Source organism: Poecilia formosa, unplaced genomic scaffold (assembly GCF_000485575.1).
Source record: "Poecilia formosa unplaced genomic scaffold, Poecilia_formosa-5.1.2 Scaffold67, whole genome shotgun sequence".
Taxonomy (NCBI): domain Eukaryota; kingdom Metazoa; phylum Chordata; class Actinopteri; order Cyprinodontiformes; family Poeciliidae; genus Poecilia; species Poecilia formosa.
Genome location: NW_006800006.1, coordinates 541,230 through 560,333, shown reverse-complemented (window position 1 = coordinate 560,333; position 19,104 = coordinate 541,230). Strand labels below are relative to the sequence as shown.

At 42.3% G+C, this 19,104-nt stretch overlaps 1 protein-coding gene across 2 annotated transcripts in view; it reads left to right on the top strand.

Moving 5' to 3' along the window:
• The window catches only part of ephb3a (eph receptor B3a), a 72,516-nt gene extending 58,531 nt beyond the window's left edge, over positions 1-13,985 (top strand). For both annotated transcript variants that reach the window (XM_007554862.2, XM_007554863.2), the window contains 4 exons: positions 2,142-2,357; positions 4,301-4,450; positions 7,454-7,647; positions 11,113-13,985. In XM_007554862.2, coding sequence (XP_007554924.1) covers positions 2,142-2,357; positions 4,301-4,450; positions 7,454-7,647; positions 11,113-11,224 — 672 coding nt within the window. In that variant the 3' untranslated portion in view covers positions 11,225-13,985. The remainder of the gene's footprint in view (positions 1-2,141; positions 2,358-4,300; positions 4,451-7,453; positions 7,648-11,112) is intronic.
• The last annotated feature ends 5,119 nt before the right edge of the window (positions 13,986-19,104 follow it).

Here is a 19,104-nt window from a genome sequence, read left to right as displayed (position 1 = left end):
CCAATTACAAACATGATGACAGGTAACTTTGTTTTTAAGACGTTAAAGTCCCCATTAGTTTTTCACCCTGATAGCTTCACTCAGATACCAACTAATCTGGATTTATACTTTATGAGAATGTCAATAGTTATACATTATAGGTAACATTTTAATTGCTTATGTCCTTTTTCACAAAACCTCACGTGTTAAAAAAACCTCAAACAATTGATTTAATAAGCTACATCATTAAAACAGTGTGTGCTTTTACTACTAATCAAGGGCAACTCTAAACAGGAGAGGTTTTTAGTCTAGATTTAAAGGAAGTCAGATTTCTGGAAGGTTTTTTTTTTTTCAGATTTGTGGTTCATAGAAGCTGAATGCTTCTTCTCCATGTTTGGTTCTGGGCGGTGCAGAGTAGACCACAACCAGGAGACCCCAGTTGATAGAACAACAGGTTTTGGATGTATTTTGGTGCTAAGCCCTTCAGTGATTTATAAACTAGCAGAAGTATTTTAAAGTCTTTGAGCTACAGTGGAAGGAGTTGGAGATTCTGTCCTATAAGAAGGACTTTAAAGCACAGGAACAGCATGCTGGGAGGTGTTGTAAATCTGGACCCGTTTCAAACCACACCCCCAGTCCACAGAAGGTTCATGGATGAAGTGATGGATTAGTGCAGATGCTTTGTATGACAGCAGATTAGGGTGATCTGCTGTGATGCTAGCTAAAGAGAACAGCTAAGGGAAGAAGAAAAGCTAACCTGAAACCGTTGGACAATGTAAATGTTTTATTCAAATGGGTATCATTCTGCTTATTACCACGTCTTTATTTGAAAACTTGTTCTTGGAAATTACAGTCAGTAGTTGTAGCTCCATGTGAAGTTGTTGGGGTTTTTTTCTACGTTAGCGGAATATTGACAAAGTTTTCCTCACATTCATAATGGAAACGCAGCTTCATTCAGCTATCACATAAATAACAGAAAAACCTCCTGCCTGCTCCCTGCTCTCCTCTCTCCTGCCAGTGTCACTCAGCCGGTGACTCAGGGGAACTCGGGGTTCTACTCTAATGAGGAAACTACTGCGTTAACAACCACACACACATTTATTTACTGTCCGAGTCAGTCACTCACGGGAAATTCTCAACTCTTGCTTCCCAGAAGACCTACTTTCTGAGCTTTCAGGACATGTGCGCATGCAGAACCTTCACATGCGGCCTGAAATAACACACATGCATACACAGGACTTTCTGAAGGCCTGCAGTGAATCATGGCTGTTTATACATCCATCCATCCCAGCCCGTTCGCCTGTCGAACTTCACCGGAGTGTGCAGACTACAAAGCGAGCGTGTTTACCGTTTCTGCCATGTCACATCTGTGCATGCGTTCCTGCTTTTCTCACAGTCGAGTCAAAGGAGGCAACGATTATGCAGCATAGTATTTTCTCCAGTTTCTCTACCCAGTTTTATTAGATATTCAGGTCATGAGAGAAGAAACTTCTCCCCGTTTTTTTTTTTTTTTTTAATTGTCTATTGATGTTCCATCGATTCTCTCCGGCTCTCCGATCGTCATGGGGTCACGAGTCTTCACAGGTCGGACCGATCATTTATTCTAATCTCCACTTTGTGACATGCTTCACTAATGTGGAGAATTGTGAAATGAACCCTGAAAGCCCCACAATCTTAAGATTTGTTTCATGCTTCTTTAATGGTTAGCAAAAAGGAGGGCAAATAAATAAATAAAGAAGCTGCAAATCAAGGACTTTTTGGTGCAAGATGCAATTGGAAGGCGGTTTCGCTTTAATGTGTTGTTGTTTTGATGTCGATGAGAAATCCGCCTCGGTAGCAGCCGTGTGTCTGCGAGCGGCCTGTCAGTTTGTTTTATGTTGTTTTTGTCAAAGCGGTATTAGACACATGCGGCTTCGGTGCAGCAATAAAGTGTGTAATTAATCTACTAATTGGGCAGCGTGTGTGAAAAGGTCAGCTGTCAGTGAGCGTCAGCAGCAGCTGCGACGCATCATGACAGATGTCATGTTTGTGTGGCGTCAGTGACTGATCGGCTCCCCTCCGGTGTTGTCCATATCTCTTATACTCCTCCTACATTTCCATAATCATCACATCCTCTCTCTTCCTCGCCGCCCGTCCTGAATCTCTCTGGCTCCTATCTGCAGCTCAACGACGGGCGCTTCACCATGACGCAGCTGGTCGGGATGCTGCGCGGCATCGCCGCCGGGATGAAGTACCTGTCAGACATGAACTACGTGCACCGAGACCTCGCCGCACGGAACATCCTGGTCAACAGCAACCTGGTCTGCAAGGTCTCCGACTTCGGCCTCTCACGTTTCCTGGACGACACGTCTGCTGACCCCACGTACACGAGCTCCCTGGTCAGTCAGATTAATGTTTTCTTTAGTCTAACTCTTACCGTTTCTAAAAGTCGTTTGTTTTAGATTTTATGTCACATACTGAGGCAAAGTAGCTCATAGTTGTGAAGTAGAAGGAAACTGGTTTTTACGTTTTTTTGACTAGAGACACACCAATCTGATATAAATATTGGTACTGGTTCTGATATCTAAAAACGTCTAGATTCTAGTGTTGTGGCACTTTAATCAAACTCCAGTTTGTTTGCCTAGAAAGTCCGGTTCTCTTGGGGAGCTGTGAATGCAAAGTCAAACTCTGGTTCTTTGGCACAGCGCCACCACAGGCAAGGAGGGGAACAGGTTTTTCAAATGGTTTGGTTGTTTGACACAGTGAAAGAGAAACACAGCAGTAGAAATGTAACAAATGTTGCAATTTTGGTCGCCAACTGAACCGAGTCTAAAGGACTATCAGGAGGATAACATCCTGTTAGCTGTTGGCAGATCGGTCCAGCTGAGCTGTGGATCTCTGCAGCTCCTCTATAATTACCATGAACCTGTTGGCTGCTTCTCTAATTAATGCCTGGTTTGCCAGCTCAGGTGGTCGGCCATGTCTTGTTTGGTTTGCAGATGTGCCATGCTCTCTCTGCTTTCAGATGACAGATGGAACTGCTTTAAACTTCTCCACAGTTTGATCCCTGACTAGTCTGCTGTGTTACTTGGTGTCAGTGATTGGTTCACCAATGTATAAATGTATTTGTACATAGAAGAAATTACACACACTTCTGAAAGGAAACTCGTGTTGTGGCAATAATGTACACACGTAGCCAGTTCTTCTATAAAAACATTCCAGAAAGTTTTTATCCACATAAACTCGTACAAATACGTCCATGGGCGTTGTTTAACATGCCAAAACCATAGGGGGCAGTGTAGCACACAGCTGAAACCTATTCCAGCCAATCAAATTGCTTCAATATAACCAATATTTCCTCCTACAAATTAAACACGGTGCCAGGACATTCATTTGTGTGAATAGGTATGGAGGTTGAGCTGCTTTTAAATAGAGTATTAGAATATAAAGTTCATAAAACACAAGATGATGTTGATTGGGAATCACAGAGTAAATATGTGGACATATTGGTGCATTACTTGTTGCTGACTCTAATCTCTGCTCTGTTTTCACATGTACACTCGCAAACACAAATAGAGATTTCTCAAATCTCATCAAATATGTAATCATGTTTAGTGATACTAATCGAAGTGTTTGTGTGGATGAATGAAAAAACACATAAGATGTCTTCATTTTCCCAGATATACAGTTACATGTGGACCAAGAGTATAGGGGCAGAATATAAATTGGTATTGGTAAAAAAAAAAAAATGTTGAAACGTAAATAATTTGTCCCTCATTTCCTAATGATTTCCTTCTTTGAGATTTTTGGTTGTGTCCTCTTATTAAAATGTGGAAACATTGAATCAGTCATACAGAGAAACGCTCATTTGTCTTCAGGATATTTCACTCAAGGATCAACAAAGTTTAAACCTTTAAACCTCGGAGAAGACGGGAGTGAAGAAACAAGTACATACGTCGTGTTTTATAGTCACGTACACAAAATCACACTTCCCTTACAGAACTTACCATGTCAAACATCAGCGTACATAAAACGACGATACAGTCTGGATCATGTCTGATTTCGCATCCGTGACCTTTCAACACAACAGTTCAACCAAAGGTCAAGATGATAAAAACATGTCTCAAAAATACCCGTCCATAAGCTCCTTTTTCCAGTAAACAAGTCAAAGTACCAATTTGTCACCACAGTTATGACAAAATACAAAGAAGTTAGTGGTGTGTGAAAACTTGCGGGGCACTGTGTTTCTGTGCTTCTCTATTGTTTCTGGATTGCCGTGTATTCTATAGTAGCAATGTGTGTGTGTGTGTGTGTTTGTGTGTGTGTTTGTGTGCGTGAGCAGGGAGGAAAGATTCCCATTCGGTGGACGGCGCCAGAAGCCATCGCCTTCAGGAAGTTCACCTCGGCCAGCGACGTGTGGAGCTACGGCATCGTCATGTGGGAGGTGGTGTCCTACGGAGAGAGGCCTTACTGGGACATGAGCAACCAGGACGTGAGTTGGCCGCGCCGCCTCCCCGACACACACGCACCTGTGCCGCAAATTCCTTTGCAAAGAGTTTTGCCACTAAAGTTTAGCGGGGGCCAGCTGGGAGTTCCCTGAGCGGCTGTGGCTTTGATTTCCAGAGTGACACATTGGACCCCGGCTCTGTTCTGGAGTCTTTATCTCCTCTCTGCAGATGCTGGTGCAGCTGTGTGCCTGTGTTCTACCTTCTTTTTTACCACCTTATTTACAGCTCAAGCCCAGCACACACCCTACAAATCCATACTGCAAAGCCTCCCCTCCTCACACTCACAAAGGCATTCTCAGGAAAGGCTTTTTTTTTTTACGGGCCTTGTTACCTGTCGGCTATCTGCTCTGCACAGACACTGGAGCTGCAGCACCGAGCTTTGTAGGAAAGAAAACAGAAATCTCTGGGTTCCTCCTCGCTGAGCAAAGTGCCGAAGCGGTGCGTACTGTACACCTCCACGCAACTCTCCGAGGACTACCGGCTCTGTATCGCGCTTCAAAAACGAGACGTGTAACACTGATACCAATAAAGCAAGGGAAAAAAAAAAAAAAAGAGGCAACCAAAATGAAAAATGGCATTAATGTATGTATAACTTTCACAACAAAACCCTAACGCAGTAATGAAAAGCATCAAAGCAGAGGCTCTCCATTGTTCCCCGTAGCCTTTGTGCCACAGCCGTTGCTCAATAAGCAACAGAGTCAACAAATACGAGATATAAACAGAGGTACTCGCCGGCTGGAGGCACGACACAAAATCAAAGGACAAGCAGCGGGAGGAGAGGAGCGCAGCAGAACTGCTTTATTGTTCCCAAATGCCAGTTTTTTTATTGTTGCGGGGAGCTGGAAGCCCATACAGAGCTTATGGAGGTAAATGCAGTTGCTAGGCGAAATCTAATCAATGAGCCAACGTGCTCTTCCTTCACTTATTGTTTTCCACGTCAGTCACAGCAGTTCTGAAGTGACAGCATTTGGGATTAGTTTTTTTAGAGTTTGGCAGAGACGCTGAAAGGAAGGATGGAATATTTGACAGCACAAACTGAGCAGCTGTCAAACGCAGGACATAATACAGAAAGTGGCGATTATCTTACTAGAACGCCAACAGACACTAAACAGAGTCTTTATGTGGTTAGTCAGAACTACATGGTTGAACATGATGGGGTTTATTTTAGCTTGTAGCTAAGGAATGAGGAGTTTGGTTTTTTTCAAGTTGAAATGCTTTGTTTGACACCCCTAAGACTGTAAAAGAAATGATAGGTTATGGATTGGTGGTTCTCAGACTTTAAATTAAGTAGCTCCTCACTTATTACTTAGATTTCAAAGTACCACAATGCTATCAAGGACGGTGGCCTGGAAGGGTTGGCAAAACGCAAGAGCCACAACGCAAGTTATACTTTGAAATTGTTCATAAATTCTGTTTTACACTAAAATTTAGGTTTAGCATACCTTCAGTTTTAGCATAACTTGTATTGTAGCTTTTTGTTGTGTTGTGGCTACTTGTGTCTTTTTGTTGTTTTTTTTGTGGCTTTCTTGTGTTGTGGTTTCTCGTGTTGAGCCTTTATGTTGTGACTTTGTTTCTTCGTGGCTTTTCTTGTATTGTGGCTTCTTCTTCTTCTTCTTCTTCTTCTTCTGCTTCTTGTGTTCAGTCTCACCTGTGAAACTTGCATACATTTAGTCAGCAGAAAATTCCCCTTCAAAGGTTGATGCCAAATGCACAGTAGATACAAAATCCCCTGAATCAGATCACAGGCTGAAGAGGATAAACAAAGATGCTTATGTTTAAGGTAGATTTGCTGTTCTCCTGTTTTGAATTATTGATCTTCTCGGGGACGACAGGGACACAAAAACTGCATTGATATCCTGGTGAGACTTGGCTTTACTTTTCTTTTCAGTTCAGTTCATTTCCCCTTCTTTTCAGTGCATTATCAGTCCCCAAGAGGCTTTAAACAAAAATCAGAGTCTCTGTGTGAAATGCTGAGATCCGACGAACGCAAAAACTGCACCAAAATGGTCATAAGTGTCAGCGAGGTCCAGGTGGAACATGTCTGCATCTCATCTGGACAAACCGCTTCCTCCGTCTCTGGAGGCTGCTGTGTTTCACAAGAGGTTTTACTCACAAAACTAATTCTGAAATTATGACATCTTTGTGCATTAGGGGGTGAATGATTTTGACATCTGACTCACAGCCCAAAAAAAAAAATAAAAAAAAATAAAAATCTGCCTCATCCAGACCAATCAGAATTGACTTTGTAGACATTTTTATTTGACCATGCAGCCACTTTCTAAATGATCCTGTATTTACATGCAGTGTAAATGCCAGAAATGTGTAAATATTTAATCTTAAAGATGTCTAAAATAGATTTATTATAAGTTCAAACTGACGTGTTTTTAAGTTAAGATTGACAAGCATAAAACAAAACAACAAAAAGCAGAATAAGCTCAGATCCCACCAATTACTAACAGCAGCTGTACTGGATGAGCTACGCATCGTCAACACTTTCCCTTCACAGCCGATACATAGACTCAGTCCAGGACTTTTCGCTTTTTTTGTTGGCATTAGAATTAATTGCCTTTTAAAAATAATACAGATTTATCATGTGCCTTGGAGACGTCATGTCAGCGCCGCATCATCTGTATTCTAAGAGCAAGTCGATGGTCCAGGCAGGTGATGCCACTTCATCAAAATGACTCAAAAACTACAATTCGTGCAGAAGAACAGAGATTTTTATCTAATCAAAAATAAACTGAACTTTGTCTCAGTGTGGAAATCATGTGTATTGCTCAGGTGCTCATTTTAAATGTTCTTGTCTATTAATATTTAATTGTGCGCCTTCAGAGGATGCTTCCTGATGTTCAGAGTAACAAACTGCTCCAGTTCAAATAAACACTTAACCAGTCTCTATGTTTTGAATTCAGTGGACCTTGAACATACAATGTTTATGCCATTTAGCTTAAAATTATTGTACTTATGAGTGGTTTTCCTTCTGTCAGGTAATGACGGCAGTAGAGCAGGACTACCGGCTGCCCCCACCCATGGACTGTCCCATGGTGCTGCACCAGCTCATGCTGGAGTGCTGGATGAAGGAGAGAAACCTGAGGCCTAAGTTCTCGCGCATCGTCAGCACCCTGGACAAGCTGCTCCGCAACGCCGCGAGCCTCAAGGTGGTGACCAGCAGCTACTCAGGGTGAGTCAGACATGTAAGTTTGATTGGACCAGAGCCACTCAGGTCGACGCCCAACAGCACTGGTGTTCAGAGCAACTCCATGATCTGCTAGCTGTGTTTCCATTGGCCTTAAAATTGCACAAATCGGAATTCCGAAAAAAAACAAATTTGCTTAGTGGAAACAAAGCTCTAGTTTTTCAATAAAAAGTTTGTGTGCTAGGATGGGTTCTTTTTTTGGGGTTGTTGTTGGCTATTAGACTGGAGAAGAACCCATATTCATGTTCCCATCAACACACTGAACAGGATTTAAAGGAAGGTAATAAAAAAATATCCAAAGCTCACCAGTAGAGTGATCAACTTGGGGAACCATTAGATTCCCATTTTGGCTAATCCTGTTTTTTTTTTTGTTTGTTTGTTTGTTTGTTTTTTGTCCAAAAAGTCTCAAAATATAGCAACCTATTTTATCGTGAATAACTCGCATTTTTCTCTCTATGCTTTTGTTCCCCCATCATCGTGACGTCTGAACTTCTCCTCTTCAGATTTACTGAAATCTATATCAGTTGAGGACAGAAAGGTCTAATTGTCCAGATGTTATTATTGATACAGAGTTTGAATAAATGATACTGGAGATATTATTCAGCCCTTTGTGACTGCATTGTTGCACGATTGGAAACGGTGATGTGTGTTGTGATTCAACATACTGCGTAGCTTGATCTGGTCCAAAACAGAACACCGAGCGCTCCTTCAGACACAGAATCAATGTTCCTCCAAGGTCATCCAAGTTCCCATGATTCTGGAGCAGAGATCTGTGAAATGCCCAAGGACCAGAAGAATGGTCTCCTACTGCCTGAAGCAAAACATTTAAAACAGCGATACCAGCAATAGATTTCACTCCCCTTTATAATTGTACTGAACTTAAAGTTTGGATTTTTCTACATTTTTTTTGCTGTGATGTTATACTATTGTGGTAAATTTTGCTAACTTTTTTTTTTTTTTTAGAAATTTATTGAAAATGTCGCTATGTCGTGACAATATAATCAGTAAAAATAAAAGTTCCTCTGTTTTCTCCCAGTGCCAACTAGAAACAAGCAATCACAAATAGGAGGCGGGTCTTAGCGCTGTCAATCACCTCTACATGTGGCGCTGCTCATCCGCCCTTCTCCTCGCCTTGCTCCCTGCCACACTGCAGCTAGCATAGCATGTTGTGAATGCTAAGGCTAGTTAGCACAGACACCAAATGACGCCAGATAAACAATTCTCCTGTAACGGTAAGATGTTTTCTCTGCTATCCACACATTTAGCAACGAGTACATGAGCATGACTGACAGCGCTATGACCCACCTCTTGGCTCAGATTGGTTGTTTTTCTCCAGACAGTAACAGCAGCTCAGGTAGGAGATGAAGGAGTTCGATCTTTTCATGGATTATCTTTCACGACATGGTGACAGTTTAAACAAGTGAAAAACTATTTTTTATGGAACTTACATCCTGCCGCTTTATTTAATGCTTCTAACATCTATACTACCAACCTTTATACATTGTATGAAGGTGTTTGAACCATGTGTGTCCATGCATTGACTTTTAGTGAAGCATTTGTTTCAAAATGCTTTTTAAAATCTGACATTTTCCCAAATGGATGTCCGTCTGGAGGTTCTTAATCATCTGTCTGCTCTGACGGTCGTCACTTTAAAATAAAAGGCAACGTGTTTGTAAATGGAGGCAACTTTGCTACTGTGGGCAAAGTTTGGCACAAAATAAAAAACAATCACTGTCCTCTTTTTCTTTTTTTTTTCACTCCATCAGCACTCAAAATGGTCTGGAGGTTATTCCATGACGAAAGCAGAAAATAAAGCAGTAATGCATTTTCCTTCTTCCTCGTGTGAAATTGTCTTCGGTATTGTATATGACTGGTGCTCAGCGCAAGATAAAGATTGCTGCTGCAGAGACGGGCAGCGCTGCGCCTCTGGGTTGCTGGAATAAGATGTCACAGAAAAAAAAAAATGTCTGGCCTGAAGAGAAGCACAACAAGGTGCGTGCTCGTTGGCTTTGCTTTGTTTTATACTCCGTGTTGACTCGATAGGATGCCTCTTTGCGCTGAAGGGCCTTTTTGCTGCCAGACGGATGTCTGCCTCTGAGTCTCTGACACTTCTCGGTGGAAGTGGAGATGTGATGTCGTAGGTAGCTGTGCTCGCCCCCAGGTGTTGGGTTTTTTTTTTTTTTTTTTTTTTTTTCCAGCTTTCTCCTTCTGACTTTTTGCCGACTTGGAACGCTCCGGCATGCTGACGTGTTTGTTCTGAATTTTGTTAGCCTGGAATTCAAGTCAACAACATTAGCGGTGTTCTTAGCGGGTGCTCAGAACACCGGATCGGCTGGTGATGTATAATGAATCAAACGCGGATCTTCAGCACTGTCTATGCCGCCGGGCTGGCTGGCTGACAGGCAGACAGAAAGAGAGACGCATACAGGAGGATTCACACGTTCAGTTTCCAGGTGCGGGTACCGGCTCCTTGGCTCCCAGTTTTCACTCTAACATGGAGTCCCCCGAGGGCATTTCCTGTGCCAAGATTTGGGCTCAGCGAAGCTAATTGTGTGTGGAAATGTAATGGCTGACCTCGCTTTAATTCCCCTTCCACTTGGCTGGATGCTGGAATGTAGGTGATAGGACAGAAAGCGGCACACGGGGTGCTGATGTGGAAAAGCAGGAGGTGATGAAGTGTGAGTAATAAGGGAGATTGAGGAGAAGCTAAAAGAGAGGAATGTGTTTAATTAGGTTGCTAATGAGCTTTTTAATGCATCAGGGGAGGGCGCGCCCGGCGAACGCGACGGGCGGAAAGAAGGAGAACGCGCGCGCTCCTATTTGCGTTGTGTTGCTCGTGCGTCTGCATGTTCCGCTGTGGCTGTGTGCCGATGACATGCCAATGATTAATTTATGGCCTCATCTGTATGCGGCGGCGGCGAGTGATAGATGGGGAGAGGAGAAGAATCATGTTGTCAGAGCGATGATTTAAAGAGCGTCTGCGTCGCCATTGGCTGCTGGACGATGCCGCGGTCAGATAAAGGGGATGCAGAGAGGGGATATGAGATGCGGCGCTATCTGCTTCAGCATCTCCAGCCACACGGGCCTTAAAAACAAGGACACTGGCCGGGGAACAAAGGACACTCGGCCGCTGGTGTCCCAAAGATAGCCAAGAAATATGTTGAAGTTTTATTAAAAACTGAAAACGTGATGAATAGATTCTGGCCTGGCTGTGGAGCTGCTTACAGCAGACGAGGCTTCAGATCAGCACGTTTTACGGTTTATTCCCATGATGTCGTATTTTATTATTTGCAATCGTAGGATCTGAGAGTGAGGAACTCTGCAGAATGGAGCTCCTCCGACACAAAGATGGGTTAGACCTTAATCCAGCTTCAACAGAAAGACTCGGACTCGCGGCAGCTTTGGCGTCTGAGAACTCGATGCTGACCTGTGTGCCGTTTGTCTTGGCAGGGATCTGCTGCGGCTGGGAGGAACACTGCCGGGACACAACAGGAAGAGTCCGGAAGACAGTCAGGAAATCATCCGGCAACAGATGAGCCAGACTCTTCCCATCAGAGTGTGAACTGCTGCAACGCATACAGAAGGAGATTAAAGAAAGAAAGAAAGAAAGAAAGAAAGAAAGAAAGAAAAAACTACCTATGAACTCTGACGAGGAGAATCCGATGTACAAAGTCTAAAAATACAACAACAACAAAAAAAGAGGGCGGAGAATAAAAGATGAAGGCAATGAAAGCGGACCGGTTCGAAGACTTCCTTCCCACTGGAGATTTAATGTCTGTATAAAGACAACTTCCCATTGCGGTGTGTGTGTTCATTACTTGACACTTGTGGATTTGTGACTGTTGACATGAAGCCAAACTTCTTAATGGACCCTCTCAGGTTGTGTTTGCATGCCTGCATGTGTTTTTTTATTTTCCTGTTTCTTTCCGCTGGTTGGGAATCAGCATTTCCTGCTTGCCGTCTCACCGAGGAAAGGTGAGCTCGCAAACAAACGTCTAAATGACGCAACAGTGCCAAGATGAAGCAAACCCAACCTTCAACACAGCTTGACCTCCGTATCAATCTGCTCGACCATTTGTTTTGTTCTTTCCTTTATTTCTTTTGTAGTTTGTTTAATCCCAACCAAATAGGTTCCTTAAAGTTAATTTTGGCGATGAGAAAAAAAAAAAAAGGAACTTTTCATCCTCTTCCTCTTAAATACCGTCTTCCACAGAAACGTACTGGGAGATCCGTGTTTTACGAACCTGTACAAAGCATCCGAGTCTTCACCCTCTCCCGAACCCCCCGCGTCTCTCCGCGTTGGAGGCGAGACGTAGCTGACACTGTGCGGGACGCGGTCATGTGCATGCCAAAGTGGAAACTCCGTCATGAGAAACGTACTTACCAAGTTCCACATTCGCTGTTGCTTCGGTGGCATCGTTTGAATGCTAAGTTATTACCTGATACTGCTATTTTATTTTATTTTTTACTTGGGCTTAACTTTTTTATTACAAAGCTTGTTTTTTTTTGTTTTTTTTTCTTCCCACATGATAAGAAACCAGACAGACGTGAACGAGTGAATTAAGGAGACGTTTGACTCAGACAGGCTAATTATCTTTAAAATCACTGAGCAGACTGTGTCAGGATCGATGTCGGGCTTCTTCCTGCCCCAAGCAGAGCTGCAGATTTTACTCAGAAAAAAAAAATCGCAGATTAGCAGGAACGTAAAACTGACTCAGAGGTAGAAAAAAAAACTGCAGAACAAATCAGCCATTGTTTCGTTTCTTCCTAATCAGTGTTTTCCTCGGAGCGCCAGCTGTCAGTGCAGTTTCTATCTAAACCAACTGCCTGTATATAACACCATGTTTGTATTAGACCAAACCACTGAGCAGTTACAGCTATCCGACCTGACTTTGGCCCTTTGCAGGGCCCTCACTTATCTGCTTGTTATGTTTTCATAAAGCAACGGATGAGGGAATTTGACGGTCATTACCAGGGATGTCCCGAAACCGATCCGAGTCGTTTCGGAAAACGCCTCAACTGAACGATTCCTCATATTGTTTTATAAAGTTTTGCACTCAGGATCGTTTTCAGAAAAGTTTTCATCCACATGAACCCACACAAATCCTCCCTTGAGCGTTTTTGTAAACATGCCAAACCCATAGGGGGCAGTGTGGCACAAGGCTAAAACCTATGCCAGTCAATCAGATTGCTTCAAAACAAACAACTTCCTGTCAGGAATTAAACATGGCACCAAGAGGCTCATTTGTGTTGACAGATAAAAAGGTTTAACTACTTTTAAACAATGTGTTAGAATATAAAGTTAATTAAACACAAGACAATGTCGATTGGGAATCTTGTCAAAGCGGATATGTTGGCACATTATTTGTCCCAGACTAATTTGTGAGTCCCTAAGTCTCTGTTTTCCTTTGTTCACACATGCAAACACACAGTTTCCTCAAATCTGCACTTTGATCAGAGTTTTATTAAATAATTGTTCTTGGTGATTAAACTGAGTTTTTGTGTGGTTGAAAGGCTAAAACAAAATTGTACTTTTTTTCCCCCAGTTATCTGGCTACATGTGGACTAGACCTAAATTTAGTGAATTTTAATCAATGTTTGCATTAAGTCGATATATACTGAAATTAAAATAATAAATGCTATAGCTAACGTTGTTGTAACTGTGTAATGTTACATTATTCCGACAGAAGAAGCCGCTTTGAATAAGGTCATTGTACATTTCTGCATCAATTTTTAGACTTCATAAAGTTAAACTACTTTTTATCCTGAAGTTTATCAAACTGAAAATGTCGTCAGATCCTGCCTAGTGGAAACTTGTGCAGCTTCATTGTTTCTATGATCTGACTCGAAACAAAGAGTTACTTACTAGCCTACTAGCTTAGCATTAGCATGCTTACTCTGGTTTATTAAAAAGAAAGGTTTTTTGATTATTTGGCGAGTGTGTTTTACCTCCTCAGTCGGAATATCACAGCAGCTCTGAGTGATATTTTATTGCATTTCTAGTTAACTGGTTGCAGATAAAACTTGAAAGAAGTCGTTCTCCTGCTTTTGGGACATTTGGAAACAATCTAAATCATATGACTATCAACATATGACTGATAGACCAGGAGCTGCAGCGGCCAATACAGTCTCTATCACTGTGAACTTCATTAGTTGGGGTGAAAAAAAAATACTAAGACATTCAGGAAGTGTAGATTTGTGACACGTGTGGCGTCTATTATGATTTCCATGGAGGAAATATGTTTACAAAAGAAACAACTGCACAGCTAGCTAGAGCTAAAAATCACAGACAGAAGGCCTAAAATGCCAATAGCAAGTTTTTTTTTTTTTAAAAAAAGCCTAAACCAATACCTGGGATCGGATCGGGACATCCTTAGTCTGTCCGTATCTGAAGCTAAAGAGAATCTCGCCGTGAAAGAAGAAAACGTGTCTGTTGGGGCAGAGTTTTCCTGTGCAGTTAAAGGTGTACTAGATTGGAAAAAAAAATAAATAAATAAAAAAAAAAGAAAATGTGAGAAAACTAGAATAAAAATAAGCATTTCTTCTTTCAGTATTTTTACGATAATCATATGCAAATAAATTATTAAACACATCTCTGGTATTCTCTTTGATTCCTCGGCGGGTTCACTGGGCCGAAAGTTCCAGGTCTCCTCTGATGCAACCGCGGGGATGAAACGAAGGGAATCGCGAGTGTATTTTACCTCCTCAGTTGGAATATCACAGCAGCTCTGAGTGAACTCATTAAGATTTAAGATTAATCAAAGCCCGGATCGGCGTTGCTCGCCAATTAGCGAGACCGCAGGACTGTTGTGGGGATTTCGGTCTCTGCTGCTGCTGGAGAGGCTTCAAGGAGGCAAAGTTAATCTGGCCTTTCACCAAGCGTCGGTGTTGTTTGGCTTTAATCTGCCGAGCAGGACGCGGAGCGGAGCGGTCCGGCTGAGCGGCCCGTCACCCTGTGTCTGTATTGACTGAGCAGGCTTGGCCACTGAGAGGCTCCTGGGGCTCTCGGGCGTCCAGGAGCAGATTCTCACACGATCGGACGTACGAATCCAAAATCCAACATCGAAGCTCATGTTTTAAACTTTGATTATAACTAATTAAAGGTATTAATTATGTTTTAATCAATTCAGCAATATAACTGCAAGAAAAATATAATATTTAATATTTGTTCATGTTTTTTTCTCATTTTAATGATTTTTTTTTTGTTTTGTTTTTTTGGCTAACCTCTCTTTTCTGGTTAAAATTTGTGCATGATCTTACCTTTATGTACCTGTCGTTCTCCACACATATCTCTGTGGCTCTGTTGTAAAACATAAAACAACATTTCCTTTAATTTTTAAAAATCTGCCACCCAAAGCGAGTGGCATTCAACGGTTCTGCTCCATCTGTGTTTTGTAGATTTGCGCACATTCGTAATGGAAACACGAGCTGCGTTTCCATAGCAAATGTGCGGCTTTTTGGGGTCACTTTTGATTTTACAGAAGAGCTCTGGATTCAACATGTTCAAATGACAACTTTTCATGAGCGGTGCGACGCTGTGAGCTCTACAAGAAAACAAACACAAACCATCTTCTTCCTACCACTTCCTGTCGTCTTTGTCGTTTCCGCCAGTAGTATCTGGCTGTTGGTCACGTGACTCGTGTGATGCGGAAAAAAAGTGTTTCCGTTGCTCGTGTGAAATAGTTAAGTTCACTACCGCTGAAAAACCACCTCATCCTCGCGCAAAAGCCTTTTATCAAAAACCGTGAGCTTTTTCGTAAATGGCATGTTTCCATTAAGCTAACTTATTTTCGTGATTTCAATTTGTGCAATTTTTAGGTAAAGTTTAAGCCATGACACTGGCGCTAATCTATCAGCCAATCAGAGAAGACGTCTGCGTCTTATTTAGGCGTGGGAGCGAGAAGCCGCTTGTACTTGGGGAAATTGTCGCCTGTGATTTGCGATTTTACAAAAGGGCTACAGACTAAACATGTGCGAATCTCAACTTTTTTCCAAAATTGATTTCTGTTAAGCAAATTTATTTTCATACTTTGTGGAATTCTCTGGTAAATGGAAACGCAGCTACTGATCCCTAACTCTCCCCGTCTTTGCCGTTCCCGCGCCGGGGGTCACGCTCAGGTTCTCTAATCATCAGCGGCGCTCTCACAGGATGCGACGGCGGCCGGGTCAACAGCCAGGCCGCTGGCATTTATCAAACGTGTCAGCGCTACCTGCTGCTTGCAGAGCAGATAAACGCTCTGTGATGGCGCATCTTCTCCGTCTACTGAGAAATCCTCAAGCTTGGAACTAACAGGAGCGGCCCGGCTTTTTAATCACCAATGTCTTTGTTTGTATTTACCGTTTCCTATGAGACCAGACACAATGTCAGGAAGTGAGAATTTGCATCCTGTTTACCATTAAATATCTGAAGCGTTTACAGCTGCTCACCAAGAGACAACATTCACAGCACCTCCATCTCACAGAAGCTTTCTTTTTTTTCTTTTTTTTTCCCTCTCCACTGCTGCATCTTTGAAGATGATGCAAAATGGCAGCAAACCTGAAGGAAAATCTCTCACCACTGTATTACAGGCCATTAGTGGGGAGAAATCAGCTGCGACAGAGGTTTTAATGAGCGAGCTTGGCAGACTGGGAAAGTCGAGAAAGCATCCCCAGCGCCAAGCGTTGTTATTCGGCTGCCGCCGGTCGTTCGGCTTCGAGGCAGATCCAGACGTCACTGCGCCGACCCCGACGATTACTGCCAGATTAGCCGCAGCGCTGCCTCTAAACCGGACCAGACTTGGACTTCGGCAGGAGGGAGAGAAGCGCGCGCAAATCTGCTGGATTGGAGGCGATTTTTCAGATTTAAACTGGCGGTCCCACGTCCTTTTGAACGCACTCGTCACTTCTCTCCCGGGCTCAAAGGGCTCATTTGCCATCCTGTCCAAAGCAAGTTTAATGCCTCCAATTACAGGGGGAGGCTGGGTGGGGCGAGAGCAGGCAGATTTGGAGCGAGGAGGGCTTGGCAAGAGAGTTTTGCTACGCATCAGGGCCTTTTAACAGAGTAGTGATTTGCTGCTGGTGCTGCTGCTGGTGCTGAGGCTGCTTGTGCGGGCTCATCAATGGAAAACTACCCTCTTTACGGGGAAGGCAGGCAGCACTAAGCCTAAACTGAGAGGAGAGACACTGAAGTCTGGGGCTCTTTAACGATCTGCTATAGTTGCTCTGCGTTGGAAGGAATTTCTGCGCCTGCACCGAGAGCACAAGCGGAAATCAAAGCCCTTTCAGAAGTTTTTCATGCAATATAGTTTTCTGTTTTAATTGAATAATCTGAAATATCCAGAAGAGGGGGGGAAGGGGGAGTCGAGGGTGTGAAGGGAAGCAAAGGATGGAGAGGGAGTGAGCTCAACAGCTACAGCTGCACTGATTATGTCTGACAGTCGAGAAAAACCTGAAATGGTCCCACTGCATTTCTAAACTTTTTACTAAATGGTTATCTTTACATCATCGGTTCAGCGTGTTGGGCTGTGAATCAGAAAAGTCGTGTTTGTAATGCACCGCAGGAAGAAAGACATTCACAATGTGACTCAACCGTGACATCACTGTCAATAATCTGCATTTACCAAAAAGCACATTAATTAAACTAAGAGATGTTTTAATCCATTTATGTAAAGATGAATTATTTAACCATGTCAAAAAGTAGGACTGTGAGATTAATGGAGTCAGCAAGAGGAGACAGAACAATTTTGTGTTTATGGAATATGGTGAGATTTTTATTAGACTTTCTGGAAAACTAAGAAACTCTGGTGTTTGTCCTCAGAGAGTAAATATAAAAACTACTTCTGAGGCAGTGCTAAGAGCTTTGAAAGAAATTCTCCTTTTAGCATCATCAGCAGGCTGCTAGCAAGCTAACATCACTGATACCTTCACTACTAATAGCAGCTAATGCTTAATGCTGCTTACAAACAGCCTTACCTGTAATTCTGTCACCTGTTTTTCTTTTGTTTTGTTTTTTTCCAACAGGGTCACCAAAATGTTTCCAAAAATGATTTAAAAGCGGTGAAGGCTTCTACAATGCTTTTCTAACCGAGTGCTGTTGACTAGTCAGGTGAGCTCTTCAGCGGCCTGAGTAGGCATCCATTTCAAATGATAATTCGCTTTACTCTGTTTGCAGGAATATGACATGAATTCAGCAATGTTTTAGTATAAATGTAAAGGTAAAACTAGCAAGTCAGCGCTAAGATAAGTAAGTAGCTTGGCACTGACAGCATGTGAATGTGTGAATGACTGAAGCGTCAAAGTGTGAAGCGCCTTGAGGTGCTTTGCACTTGATAAATGCTACACAGCTACAGGCTCATTTACAATTTAAGGTGAAGCTCTGAAGCACATGCTAATTTAGCTTCATTAGAAGCTAACAATTAGCCAGCGGTGACATTCAGTGCTTACAAACTGTTATTCTTCTCTGCCATTCTCGCTTCTTTTCCACTTAAATAGACTCTGGAAGCATTATCTGTGTAATCATGGTAGCTTCTTCATCGCTTTTACCAAATATTATCAGCAATTCATATTAGTTAGCTTAGTGCAGGACATTGGGCTCATGTGAAAAATGACAGGAATTTTGAAATATTTTTTGGGGAGAACTAGTACTACCTCATTTTTTCACAGACAGCAATCAGACCAAAATGTTCAGGTTTTAAGCTCATCTAATTCTAAGGTGTTCCTAAAGACAGAAACGCTTTGAAATTGTTGAGTTTTTTTTTTTTTTATGTGTTCACATATGGAAAATCTCAAAGTGGTGAAGAAGCGTGAAAGAATCTCTCGAGTGTAGGTCAGGTTTGATCTGTTTGACATAGATTTTGAATTTGAGATAATTAGATACATTTTCCTAAATGGAGAATAGTCTCATATTGGGGAGGGAGGAGACAAAACCCTAAAGTCATCAGAGCAAACATGAACTGAAAACACAGAGGAAGCAATCAGAGAAGCACAGGAGAGCAGGACCACCTGAACTAGTCAATAGAGAGCTGGCATGGTAACAGACAGAAGCAGAACATATTGCACCTAAAAATCTCCATCAAAATGAGGAGGAGGAGGATATGATAACTAAACAGCATTTTCACCAACTCTGTTCCTCACTACAAACTGGGAATGTAGGGCAGGTCACAATGTTCTCCACATTTTCATTCAGCTAATAACATATTTTGGTTATTAAGGTGCATAAAGTCACAAAGTACACATGACTCAAAGGTTTAAACTTCAGTCACTATCAGATGAATGAATTTGCCTGAACTCACAATAGGCAGCTTTCTAACAATGTTCAGCAGATCTGTACTAAGAATACATTTTTGGTTAGCGTGTATCTTCTGTCTCTTTTTAGCTCAAAATGCTTCCTGATATATTTGATGTAAAAATGGTGGCGGTCTCTTTAGGACTTTTAAGCATGTTTTGGCAGCCATTTTGACAAAA